General features: G+C 48.3%; 1 protein-coding gene across 4 annotated transcripts in view; it reads left to right on the top strand.

The window, feature by feature from the left end:
• The window catches only part of DOT1L (DOT1 like histone lysine methyltransferase), a 66,410-nt gene that overhangs the window by 32,717 nt on the left and 19,891 nt on the right, over positions 1–13,802 (top strand). For all 4 annotated transcript variants that reach the window (XM_033136466.1, XM_033136465.1, XM_033136464.1 and 1 more), the window contains exons 10-19: positions 2,857–2,925; positions 4,307–4,413; positions 6,639–6,680; positions 7,294–7,377; positions 7,993–8,230; positions 9,980–10,093; positions 10,757–10,848; positions 11,348–11,449; positions 13,411–13,548; positions 13,648–13,773. In XM_033136466.1, the coding sequence (XP_032992357.1) occupies positions 2,857–2,925; positions 4,307–4,413; positions 6,639–6,680; positions 7,294–7,377; positions 7,993–8,230; positions 9,980–10,093; positions 10,757–10,848; positions 11,348–11,449; positions 13,411–13,548; positions 13,648–13,773 (1,112 nt within the window). The remainder of the gene's footprint in view (positions 1–2,856; positions 2,926–4,306; positions 4,414–6,638; positions 6,681–7,293; positions 7,378–7,992; positions 8,231–9,979; positions 10,094–10,756; positions 10,849–11,347; positions 11,450–13,410; positions 13,549–13,647; positions 13,774–13,802) is intronic.

Here is a 13,802-nt window from a genome sequence, read left to right as displayed (position 1 = left end):
TACCTAACTCCTTCAACTGTTCCTCATAAGGCTTGGTCTCCAGACCCTTGATCATCTTGGTCTCCCTCCTCTCCTCTGTGCACCTTCTAGCTTGTCAACATCCTTCTCAGCCCCCCATCCTTGTTCCCACAGTGGCCAGCCACTTCCTTTCACCCTCTCATAAAAACAGCCACTGTAAGTCCCAGTCTTTGTCTTTCGCCAGAAAACTGGCTCAGGTTTATCTCACCTTGTAAAAATTATAACAACCCACAAACGAGGACTTGACACCTGCTCTTGAAATGCGATCTGGTGGCTGTGAAACTCCCTCCCAGATGCTTTTATTTCAGCCTTCCAGGCTTCTTCAGTCTCATGGGCTTAGCCACAGGGGGCAGTTCTCTTTCACAGGTGACAGGCAAAAGCTTTGTTCTCTTCTCACCCTTTGTCTTGGGGTTTTCCTTCCACCCCAGTTGGGTGATTTGGGCCCAATTCTTTGTGTGCGCATGTGCAATTTTTAAATGAATTTTATACAGGGCGAGTCCTTTAAAAGAAGCCCCATGGATAGAGTGTACACATGTTCCACGGGGGCCTCTTTTAAAAGACTCACTCTGTATTATAACCACAAATGCCAGTTTTTAAGTACATTTTGTTGTTGTTGTTGTTGTTCAGTCGTTCAGTCGTGTCTGACTCTTCGTGACCTCATGGACCAGAGCACGCCAGGCACGCCTATCCTTCACTGCCTCTCGCAGTTTGGCCAAACTCATGTTAGTAGCTTCGAGAACACTGTCCAACCATCTCATCCTCTTTCGTCCCCTTCTCCTTGTGCCCTCCATCTTTCCCGACATCAGGGTCTTTTCCAGGGAGTCTTCTCTTCTCATGAGGTGGCCAAAGTACTGGAGCCTCAACTTCAGGATCTGTCCTTCTAGTGAGCACTCGGGGCTGATTTCTTTAAGAATGGATAGGTTTGTTACACATTATGGCAGATCCTTTACAATGTTTTTCTCTCCAGTGATATGACCGAGTAATAGAAAAATACCATAGATATACAACTAAAAAAAACAAGGTGACTGTTAACCCACCTGGCAGAATAGTATAGGAAGACTGATGTAATAAAAAGCAGAAGGTTGCATTTGGCTGGCATTTTTTTAAAAAATAGAAATAGGCTTCCAGAATAAATCTCCTTCTGACGCAGTGTTGGCAACTCTGATAAATAAGCTAGGTGCCAAATGGCTCCTCAAACCAAAACGCAATGCCTAGTTACCCCTTTGGGGGCAAGACGGCTCTAAAGTCTTATTTTCCGAATGACGGACTGACTGTGGTTGGTGATCAGTTAAGCATCTGGCTAGTTCAGAAGACAACCTCGAGCCTGGTTAAGAGCTTTGAGAATTTAAAGAAGAAAAGTTCACTTGATCCAGGGACAGTCCACATATCTGCTGGCATGTTCCACCCTCTTTTTCTTAGTGGTGGCTTCTCCAGCTCAGGCTGCACAGAGAAAGCATTTTGGTTCCAGAAATTCTTTCTGATTGCGCAGATAAAATACAACGGATAGAATTCTACAGGATGGGGAATTACAATCCTAATCCAATGATCCCCAGGCATGCGCCTCCAGATGGTGTAGATGCCAGGCACCATTGTGGTGCCCAGGCATGTTCACATGGTTGCAGTGGTCGAAAGCTCCTGGCTAATTTCAAACACTGCTCTCACGTCAGTGAGATTTTGCCAGAAGCCGCTGTAGCTGGGGCTGGGCCCAGTTTGCTAGGGCTGATCTGAATGTTCATGTGTGTGCCTGTGTGCGAGTGTGGTTTGGCTGCTCCAAGATTTGTTGCTTAAAAGCTTTCACACATGTTTTTTTGTTCCCCTGTTTTGCTCTTCCTCTCCCTCATTCAGCTCTTCAGACAAAAGGTCTAGCTTTAGATGTGGCAAGTGGTTCATGTCCTCAATTGCTGTATTTACCTGTGCTGTTGTTGTTTTTTAAAAAGACCGCAAGTACACTTAGTTGGTGAATATGGTCGCACAACGCCACCAGGCTCTGCCCTCGGTATAAAGAGCAATTAACCTGTGACCTGAAAGGAAACAATTAATATGCAGCCATTAGGGAAGCTTTCTTGAGCCCTGTAAATCACTTCAGAGGTTATTTTTTTTGGGGGGGGGGGGTAGGGGATCCCTTATCTTCAGATTTCAAGGCCAAACTCCTAATGCTCACAGTTCATATAAAACCATATGTGCAACTTGGAGGGGGGGGGGAGATGGTTTAAGTGCAGCACCCGTGAGCTTCCCTGACGGTAAGATTCTTGAAATGGTTATTAACACGAAATCATAAGTGCAGGCGGAAAAGAAAGAGGGAAAACGTGATTAGAGGTGCAGAGCGCAGGAGCAATACTGTGTTTCCGAAATTAACAGAGAGCAGATAACGTAGAAAAATCAATGCAGCACATAAAGCATTTTTTTGTTTTGCAATTTAGCGGGGGAAGAGAGTGTGGCGCATACTTGAAATTGACCCGTAAGGAGCAGAATCCCACTCGATGGCAGGGAAATGTTTCAGGTCCTGGAAATGTGTCATTGCGAGTTCTTTCCTCTGCAGTAGCCAGAGTCCACCTATTCCTGCACCACAGGGAGAGAGGGCCAACTCCTGAAGTGTCTTCCGTTTCTTGGCCAAATGCATTCTCTCTGTGGTTTGTTTACTTTTGATTTATGTTCCCTGCCTTTCGTTTGCCTGTGCCTTTTGATTTTACGTTAGCAAGAAACAATGATTTGGGGGAAAGGAGAGGTTCCTAAAGCCTTGCCTTTCTGACATAAGAACGCACAAATTTGACCCGTGCCCTTTCCGCTGCTTTAGGGTAACTAACTCCTGGGCTCTGCTCCTGCTTTTTTCTCTGACAGGTGGCCAGATCGTATCCTCGAAACCTTTTGCACCATTGAACTTTAGAATAAACAGTCGAAACTTGAGTGGTAAGATTAATGTCTGTCTGCCTGTCTCTATTTTAAAAGTGTGTTAGGTTTTTAACTGAGCGTGAGCAGCTGGGTGTGCAGCCACTGTGCCTGCTCCCTCGGATGTCCCCGGGCTTGAACTTGTTGGGAGATAACGCCGAGGCCTTGTGCCTTCCCCCAATGCAGCGTCGCCCGAGATTCATTACTCCGGCCTCCCGTCACACTGATGCGACCCATATCCTCCTGGGACATGAGCACACGACCAGCAGAGTCCAAAATAGAAGCGTTAGCCTTGAGGTGTAACATGTAATCCCTATTTATTGCAACGAAATCAAACATAACAGTACAAAGTAAACATGGCTCCTCTTTCTCTTCCTCGGAGAGAACGCCGAAATAAAACATCGCTGTTAGTGGGAGGAAGGGAGCAAACAGCGTATCTCCTTTTCCGCTTATATAGCTCTAACATTAATCAGCAGCTGAAATGCATTGCGTACAGACACCTGACCCAACAATCCTATATCTGCAGCGTAGGGAGGGGTGAAATCTGAACAGAACTCCCGTCATCTTAAGAAGAGGCATCTCTACTCCCAGTAAGGGATGCCTGTTCTAAACAGAGGCATTCCTGGAATGACGATACTTGGAGGGATGCAGGTTCCCCACCTCGCCTCTAAGAAAAGGCATTCCGTGCTCTAATGATACCACACAACGAATGCTAATTCTTAGCTCGGAACAGGAAATTTCTGTGTGTCTCTGATCCCTCTGCCAGATGTTGTCAGAGCAGGGTTTCCCAAACTTGGGCGTCCAATTGTTTTGGGACTACAACTCCCATCGCCCCTAGCTAGCAAGACCAGTGGTCAGGGATGATGGGAATTGTAGTCCCAAAACAACTGGAGACCCTCGTTTGGGAAACCATACATTAAGAGTCTCAAATTGCAGCACCCCTGGCCGATGGCCTTCTACTCAACCACACCTAGAGATCCCCCATCTTTGGTGTATGTAAGCAGGCTTTTGGTTGTTTTTTTAAAAAAAAGAACATAAGAAGAGCTTGCTGGATCAGGCCAGTTCTAGTCCGGCATCCTGTTCATGCAGCGAGACGCCTGTGGGAATCCTGAAAGCAGGACCCAAGCCCAAGAGCTCTCTCTCCTTCTGCGGCTTCCGGCAGCTGGTATTCAGAACAGCACTTACTGCTTCTGACCATTGTGGCTTGGCAGCCTTCTCCCCCCGTCAATTTGCCCAGTCCTCTTTGAAAGGCATCTAAGTTGGTGTCCACCCCTGGCTCCTGTGCAAATGAATTCCCTAGTGAAAATGCACCAAGGGTGGGGTGTCACTCTGAAATGTGCTCAGCGGCTGGCGCTCCTGTTTCCTCTTTTAACCCTCTCCCATCTTTCTCCTCTCCTAAAAGATATCGGCACTATTATGAGAGTTGTAGAACTGTCACCACTCAAAGGGTCTGTCTCATGGACCGGGAAACCTGTTTCTTACTACCTGCATACTATCGATCGAACCATAGTGAGTAGCTGCACACGGGGCAGTGGGTGGGTGTGGGGCTGTCCGTGAGAGTGGGGGGGGTGGTGGTGAGTGTTGAGAGGGAGGGTGTGTCAGTGTGAATAAGTTTGTGTATTAATTTATTTGCAAATGGCAGTGGTGAGCATCATCAGCCTAATTTTATTGTGCATTTTTTTTTTAAAAAAAGTTTTATTTATTTTCACGGTACAGAAGATACTTTTTGAGAAAGTAATTGTTACAACAGTAAAAAACAAATACCTTATTTTTCGCTCCATAAGACACACTTTTCCCCCTCCAAAAAAGTAAGGGGAAATGTCTGTGCGTCTTATGGAGTGAATGTGTGGTCCCTGGGGCCGAATGGCCGGAGTGTGGCGGGCGCCGTTGCCCTGCACCTCCCCCGGGTTGCCGGCAGCCTCCCTTTCCCCCTGAAGCCCCAGGAAGGTTTATCAGCAGCGGGCAGGCTGTGCGCTGTTGCCGCGCGCTCCTGGGCTGCTCTTTGGGGTGGGGGGCAGAGCCGCGCTGCTCTGCCAGGGACCTGTGCTGCTTGGCGAGGGGGAGAAAAAAGTGGGGAGAAAGCCACCCAAGCCTCCGTGGGAAGAGAGTGATCCCTGCAGAGGCTTAGGAAGGAAGCTCTGCCCCACCAACCATGTGGCTGGCTGGCGGGCAACTTCCCTCCCAAGCCTCTGCGGGGATTGCTCTCTTCCCGAGGAGGCTGTGATTCAGAATATATTTTTTTTTCTTGTTTTCCTGCTCTGAAAACTAGGTGCGTCTTATGGAGCGAAAAATATGGCAGCTTGCCCTGATGAAATTGCAGACTTTCAGCATGCCACGTGTTAAAAGTTTCATTTGATTAATCTTTAACAGATCACGCCACATTTTCCCATGAGTGCTGGGTGAATTCCTGCCACAGTCTGAACAATTTATGTATTCAGTAAACCTTGTGCCATATATTATAAAAGGAATATGGATTGTGTTTGCCCTTTGCCCCTCTCACCTGGCATGTTAGTTTCTCAGCCAATGCTATTGACCATACTCTGTTATACCAAAAAATCAACGTTCAGCCCAACACCGGTTTTCACGTTGTGCATTTGTGTTCATGGTGGAATCAGGAAAGGGGGGGGTGTTACTATTTTGTTGCTTTGGTTTAATTATTTACTTGTGTTTTATTTTATATTTCATTCTGTGAACCGCCCAGAGATCTTTGATGAAGGGCACCATATAAATTTAATAAATATATACAATAAAAATAAAAGGGGTGGCTTGGGCAGCAGCAGGGGACGTGGGTGGCGCTGTGGGTTAAACCACTGAGCCTAGGGCTTGCCGATCAGAAGGTTGGCGGTTCGAATCCCCGTGACGGGGTGAGCTCCCGTTGCTCGGTCCCAGCTCCTGCCAACCTAGCAGTTCGAAAGCACGTCAAAAGTGCAAGTAGATAAATAGGTACCGCTCCGGCGGGAAGGTAAACGGCGTTTCCGTGTGCTGCTCCGGTTCGCCAGAAGCGGCTTAGTCATGCTGGCCACATGACCCAGAAGCTGTATGCCAGCTCCCTCGGCCAGTAACGTGAGATGACACGAGTCGGACACGACTGGACCTAATGGTCAGGGGTCCCTTTACCTTTACCTTTGGGCAGCAGCAAGCGAAATCCACAAACCACGTTCCGCAGAGAATTAGAATTACGGAATTGTCAAGCTGGAAGGGACTCAAAAGTTCTTGGGTGCTCCGTGTTAGGACTGGAACGCCTCTCTTTTGCATTTATTTATTTAGTTGGATTGTAACCTTTTATCTTTGCCTTTTGGTGATTTAAGGCAGGAAGTCCGTCCCCCCCGGACTGTTTGTCGCTTCTCGCGGTTCCCAAGAACACAGCGTCAAAAGCTCTGCAGTTTCCCGTTGTTCAGCCATTGCACTGTGAGAGCGGTCCATCAACACAAGTTCTGTCCGCTTCTTAGGCGCGGCTTTCTGTAAAGTATTTTTGAGTGGTGGTTTTTTCCCCCTTTTTCTTTTTTACAATCAAGTCATATATAAATTTCATAGGGAAAAAATAAACAAGACTTCTCATTTTGTTTGTAAAAGAGTTAATGCTGGTGTGATGATATTTTAAGGGCGGGTTCTTGGTGTAGTTTTTAGGGAGACGACGCCTGAATGCCCCTTTGAAACACCTGGAACATCTGAGGAGGTTTATTCATTCATTTATTATACCGATCTCTCTCTTTCTTTTTGTCGTTGCTTTTTAGCTTGAAAACTACTTCTCTAGTCTCAAAAATCCAAAACTCAGGGTAAGTGGCATAGTGCTTGACAATAGCCGGTTTACTTTTTAAACCTAATTGCAGTCGTGGAAGCTTCAAAATAGCGCTCTTCTCCCGTGGCTGGTATGCATGGACTCATGGAATTGCAGAGCTGGAGGAGACCCTAAAGAATCATCTGGGCCAATGTTTCCCACACTTGGGTCTCTAGCTGTTGTTGGACCACGACTCCCATCATCCCTGGCTAACAGGACTAGTGGTCAGGGATGATGGGAATTGTAGTCCCAAAACAGCTGGAGACCAAAGTGTGGGAAGCCCTGATCTAGTCCAACCTCTCCGATGCTGGAACCACAGTTAAATAATTCCCAATGGGTTGACTACTATCCAACGTTCTGTTTCAAAATCCTCCGATGCCCTATGTTGGAAAGGCTGGGGAGAGATAGGCTCACATTTTCACGCACAGTGGAGTTGCCCATTGGCTTACTCTTTTCAAGAGGAGAAGTGGCACGCTCTTCCTGGGTGTCCTCCACCTCGTATTGTCTGGAAGGAGGGGGACATTTCCCTGTCTTTTCTCCCTCTCTCCCTCTCTCTCTCCTCCACCTCCAGCCTTCTCCGTGCTCACTCTCTCAATGTTTACACTCCGCAGGAGGAACAAGAGGCAGCTAGACGTCGCCAGCAACGAGAAAGCAAGAGCAACACGACAACACCAACAAAGGCCCAAGAGAGCAAGGTCTGATCCCACGAATAATCCACTGTGTGTGGACAGTTGCAGTTTCCTAACAGCGAGGCTCAGGCACACATCAGAGGGGCAGCATGTTTCTGGGTGGTGTTGGGGGGATCCCAACATCTACAGCACGCCATTTCTTTAAACAAAGTTTCCCACCCCCCCCAATCATATTTTATTAAGTTTCAACATTCTTAACATACGCAATCAAAGCACAATTTCGTCTTTTCTCTTATTTTTGTCAACTTCCCACCCCGTTTTCCGTGGAGTTGTTGTTTCTACCCTTCTGCTGCTCCTTCTCTTCTATCAAATCACAACCATAATATTATAATCTATTTACTTCAGTTGCTCATAGCTCAAATCTGGCCGTGAGTTCATCATACTGTAATATTTCTTTAAATAGTCTTTTCAAACAAGCCTTTTTTATATTTTAATTTGAAATTGGAAGTGCAGGCGAACAAGCACCACCCCGCAGTAACCAGCCCTTCCCATAAGTATAGCACAAGATTCTAGTCCTCATGCCTCTGGGAGCAACAGAGAGCCCTTGGGCAACTTCTCGAGGAAGGGCTTCTGCTTTTCTCCGGTTTCATGTCCTCTTATTTATCTGTTTGTTGAACAAAGGACTATGGTGCTGAAGAAGAGGCGGCCCCCGGGGCCAACGCCATCAAAAAGCCATCTCCGTCCAAAGCCCGCAAGAAGAAGCTGAGCAAGAAGGGGAGGAAAATGGCCGGCAGGAAGCGCGGGCGCCCCAAGAAAATGAACATGGTGAGCTCAGAGCGCAAGCCCAAGGGGAACCAGACGGCCCTGGAGCTCCTCCACGCTCAGACGGTTTCGCAGGCCTGCTCGTCTTCTCCTCAGGGTGAGCTGCAAAGTTGTTTGGTGTTAGCCAACACCGTTGTAGTGTGGGCCAGCTATTAATTGATTGATTGATTGAATGAATGAATTTATATACCACCCTATACCTGGAGGTCTCAGGGCAATTCACAGAATAAAGCTAGTTTAAAAGGTGTTACTTTCCTTAAATGTGCACTTGGATTTTGATCCTACTAGGGCTGGGCTAGAGACTTGGGGGGCACTGTGGTCTAAACCACAGAGCCTAGGGCTTGCCGATCAGAAGGTCGGCGGTTCGAATCCCTGCAACGGGGTGAGCTCCCGTTGTTCGGTCCCAGCTCCTGCCCACCTAGCAGTTCGAAAGCACGTCAAGTGCAAGGTGATAAATAGGTACCGCTCCGGCGGGAAGGTAAACGGTGTTTCCATGCGCTGCTCTGGTTCGCCAGAAGTGGCTTAGTCATGCTGGCCACATGACCTGGAAGCTGTCTGCGGACAAATGCCGGCTCCCTTGGCCTATAGAGCGAGATGAGCGCCGCAACCCCAGAGTCGTCCACAACTGGACCTAACGGTCAGGCATACCTTTACCTTTACCTTGGGCTGGGCAATATCTGGTCTTCAACATTCATGATGTCTGGAATAAGGATGGAGCTAGTTTTCAACATCGTGATATACTGATGCATCTCAGTGTCTGAAATAAGGGTGGAACTAGGTGGAGGCATTGGCTGGCTTCACGGATTCCCCACACCCTGATTTCTGCTGACACCTGCTCTTGTGATTCACTGCCCCCTGCAGGAGTCAGGGGAGAGCTGAGCTGGCAGAGTTAACGGGGGTGTAGGAATCTAGAGTAGCATTGGCTGGCTTCACATTTTTTTCCTACAGTGTGTGTTTGTGCACACACACACATCCTGATTTGTGATATACAGTGGACGCCGGGGTTGCAAACGCGATCCGTGCGGGAGGCACGTTCGCAACCCGCAGTGTCTGTAACCCGCAGTGCTGCGCCTGCGCACCCATTCCGATACTTCTGGGTTCTGCGCGTTCTTATCCCGCAGCGAGCACAACCCGAGGTATGACTGTATTGCCAGGTCAGAAATTCTGAAACAGATATCACGAGAAGGACTTCAAACCAGTTTTGTGCGATATATCAATAAATTGCCCAGCCCTAGTTCCTACCAGGTAAAAGACGTGGGTGGCGCTGTGGTCTAAACCACTGAGCCTAGGGCTTGCCAATCAGATCGGTGGTTCGAATCCCCGCGATGGGGTGAACTCCCGTTGTTCGGTCCCAGCTCCTGCCCACCTAGCAGTTCGAAAGCACGTCAAAGTGCAAGTAGATAAATAGGTACCGCTCCGGCGGGAAGGTAAACAGCGTTTCCATGCGCTGCTCTGGTTCGCCAGAAGTGGCTTAGTCATGCTGGCCATGAACTAATAATAGCTGCATTTCTTCAAAATCTCACTGGGCATGTTGACTTATACGAGTGCTGCCCCACTTGTAGAAAGGCAGCATGTTTGGGTAGAGGCAATATTAAAGTTGTCTTGTTCAGGTTGCCCTGTTCCCTGAGTGGCTAGCAGTCATGAGCCATTTAAGGCTTCATAGGTAGGCTTGGTGATGAGCCCTCACCAGTGTTTGATTGTATTCAACCACATCTTTCCTCCACTTGTGGTTCAAGCCATCTCCCAGCTTGTTTCCTCACCACAAATCCACAACCTCCTGTTTTCCTTATGTGGGGCTTCTAAAGCAAAGTGAGAATTTTAATGCCTTGTGTCACCTCCCTTCCAGATGCTTACAGGTCACCTCGTAGTCCATATTACCAACTACCTCCTAAAGTGCAGCGGCATTCGTCAAACCAGCTGTTGGTGACCCCCACCCCGCCTGCACTCCAGAAGCTGCTAGGTAAGAGGGCTTCCCCCCTTCTTGATGGGCAGGCCAACCCACATGGTTGGTGTGGGTGTGTTTAGGTTTGTGCAAATAGGGAAGTGTGAGACTTCATCAGCACCCTGGATAGCTCCATGGAGGCTTCAGGCTAGATGCTCCATATGAGCGGAGCTCAAATATTGTTTCAGCACCAGCCCTTGGGGGACTTGAATAGGACCTGTGATTCTATCTTCAGTAGCACCATGGACAGCTCATATAGGGCTCAGGCTAGAGCAGTGTTTTTCAACCACTGTTCCGCGGCACACTAGTGTGCCGCGAGATGTCGCCTGGTGTGCCGTGGGAAAATTACTTTATATATAGTCAATATAGGCACAGAGTTAAATTTTTTAACATTTTCTAATGGTGGTGTGCCTCGTGATTTTTTTCATGAAACAAGTGTGCCTTTGCCCAAAAAAGGTTGAAAAACACTGGGCTAGAGATTCCATATAAAGGGAGCTCAGATATTGTTTCAGCACCAGAGGTCCTTGGACTGAGCCTTCAAATAGGAGCTGCAGCTGTCTCTGAGTTTAAAGGAGTCTGGACCGCTGTTCTACTGAGACAGGGATGGGGGAGGCTGGTGCTGAATGCAAGCCTGTTGTTGACGATGTTCTTCTGTTCTCCATCTCCTCTGGTCTTACGCAGATTCATTCAAGATCCAGTACATGCAGTTCATGACGTACATGAAGACTCCTCAGTACAAGGCGAACCTCCAGCAGTTACTGGAACAGGAAAAGGTAAGGAGACAGACCTCCTTTCGGCAGCTGTGTAGGATCTTCCTTTTAAGCCTGATCAGGGAGTTTTTCTGAGTAGAAACGTAATCGCCCCTTTTGGAATTTTGAAACTCAACCCTTGGCCCTGAGAGGCAACGAAGCTCTGTTGATTGAAGCTCTTGCGGAAAGATATAATTAGCACAGTTTTGAAAAGTCAAGCGAGAGGCTGTAATGGAATCTACAGCTGCCGTCTTGCAGCAGTTCTCAGTTTTCTTACCATTGAAGCTTGAAACAGGATGCAAAAGAAGGAATGTAAATAATTTGAGATGTTTGGAGAAACTGTCATTGTCATACAACAGTGCCTTACAACTCACTTTTGTAAAAAGGTTCATTTCACATGCAGTTTTGTTTTAGCTACTTACAAATCCCTTTTTGTACCATTTCTTTACACTGGATAATGTGCTGTATGCACCTGTTAACCTTGTTGTGTCCCCACCCTCTCCTGTCCCTGCTTCTGTTCTAGGAGAAGAATACTCAACTTCTGGGGAAGGCCCAACAGTTGTTTACTCACTGCCAGGCTCAGAAGGAAGAAATCAAGCGGTTGTTCCAGCAGAAACTGGATGAGGTAGGAGTGGGGAGTGGCCTGGCCGGGGGTGGGGGTGGGGAGAGACAGAGACAGAGAATGCCCTCTGCAGAGCATACATTGTTGTTGTTGAGCCAGTGTGGTGTAGTGGTTAAGAGCGGTAGACTCGTAATCTGGGGAACCGGGTTCGCATCCCCGCTCCTCCACATGCAGCTGCTGGGTGACCTTGGGCTAGTCACACTTCTCTGAAGTCTCTCAGCCCCACTCGCCTCACAGAGTGTTTGTTGTGGGGGAGGAAGGGAAAGGAGAATGTGAGCCGCTTGGAGACTCCTTCCGGTAGTGATAAAGCGGGATATCAAATCCAAACTCTTCTTCTTCTTCTTCTTTGTTGTTGTTGATTAATATTTATTATACTCCAGGCACTCTGGGCAGCTTCCAGCATATATGAAAACATAACAAAACACCGAACATTAAAAAGCTTCCCTATACAGGGCTGCCTTCAGATGCCTCCAGAAAGTTGTGTAGTTGTTTATTTCCTTGATATCTGAAGGGAGGGCATTCCACAGGAAGGGTGCCACCACTGAGAAGGCCCTTTGCCTTGTTCCCTGTATCCTCACTTCTTGCAGTGAGGGAACTGCCAGAAGGCCCTCGGAGGAGGACCTCCATGTTATAGCTAGATTGTAGCCACACACGACTATCCAGTCCAGGCATAGGCAACCTTCGGCTCTCCAGATGTTTTGGCCTACAACTCCCATGATCCCTAGCTAACAGGACCAGTGGTCAGGGATGATGGGAATTGTAGTCCAAAACATCTGGAGAGCCGAAGGTTGCTGACCCCTGATCCAGTCATTACTATCCTCCATAGTCTTACATTCAGACATTCACTGATATATATCTCTCGTCACCATGGGTGTACTTTCTGCACCTGACGTTTATTAATCTGGCATACCACGTGCGTAAGATCCTCTGTCTCACTTTTTCCAAGGCCTGTGGCTGTCAGGTCGGGACCATTCTACATTCCATCTCCACTTTCCCACTTTTTCCAAGAGCCAGTGTGGTGTAGTGGTTAAGAGCGGTAGACTCAATCTGGGGAACCGGGTTCGCATCTCTGCTCCTCCACATGCAGCTGCTGGGTGACCTTGGGCTAGTCACACTTCTCTGAAGTCTCTCAGCCCCACTCACCCCACAGAGTGTTTGTTGTGGGGGAAGAAGGGAAAGGAGAATGTTAGCCGCTTGGAGACTCCTTCAGGTAGCGGGATATCAAATCCAAACTCTTCAAATCCAAACTCTTCTTCCTCTGGTTAATGGGTTGATTACCCTCTTACCCATGCCCATAGCATAGCTGATCTTCCTTGCAGCTGGTATTTTTTTTATTTCTCTTTCCCTTCAGGCCACATCTAGATTGCACACACCAATCCCATTTCTAGCCTGGAGTCACAGTGCAGTGGTCTTTGCGCAAGCTATACAGGGCCCCCCACTTCCCAGATCATTATCCCCTCCCTATCTCTGTGCAAAATGCTTAGATCTGAAGAGCGCCCTGCCCCATGCATTGGTCCTGATATCAATTGGGATGGGACAATTTCAGACACATTACACCTGTCTGTGTCAGATTTAGCGCCTTTCACCGTACAGTCCCAGGGCAGCTTGCAACAGCAAAGCATACGGTTACCAAACAAAGGAACAGTTATTACCACCACGAAGCAATAAAGATGTAAACCTGAGTCCCTCCAGGCAAGCCCCCCAAGGGTATGCTCAAGACCATCAGCTCAGAAAAGGGGAGACTGTAACACAGTGGGGTGGGTGGTCTCTGTAGCAGCTGCAGCAGCAGCAACAGGGTCATGGCTTCCTGAGTTGGCATGGAAAGCGGCACGAGGAGAAGACAAGCCACTCTTTTTTGTTTTCCTGAACTTCCTCCCTGCTCCCAAACTGATGCTCCCTGTTTTATGTCGCCAGGATGATACTGGGTGGGGGTCTAACCATGTTCTGTCCCCCCACCAACATAGCTGGGTGTTAAGGCACTGACGTACAACGACCTTATCCAGGCTCAGAAGGAGATCTCGGCTCACAACCAGCAGCTGAAGGAGCAAACCAAGCAGCTGGAGAAAGACAATGGCGAGCTCAGGAACCAGAGTTTGCAGCTGGTGCGTCCTCCCCAACGGGAGTCCCAGCGTCTCGGGGCTGGGGGCTGGGGTGGCTCACGTCCAAACTCACCTTCCTTGTCTGTCTCCCCCATATCCTAGCTGAAGGCCAGGTGCGAAGAGCTGAAGCTGGACTGGTCGAACCTGTCGCTGGAGAATCTGCTCAAGGAAAAGCAAGCACTGAAAAACCAGATCTCCGAGAAACAAAAGCATTGCTTGGAGCTGCAGGTAGGGGGTTTCGTGGAGTCATAGGACCA

The sequence above is a fragment of the Lacerta agilis genome, chromosome 18 (assembly GCF_009819535.1).
Source record: "Lacerta agilis isolate rLacAgi1 chromosome 18, rLacAgi1.pri, whole genome shotgun sequence".
In the NCBI taxonomy this organism is placed as follows: Eukaryota; Metazoa; Chordata; class Lepidosauria; order Squamata; family Lacertidae; genus Lacerta; species Lacerta agilis.
The sequence above is the reverse complement of the archived record's forward strand: the minus strand, read 5'-3'. Positions and strand labels throughout refer to the sequence as shown.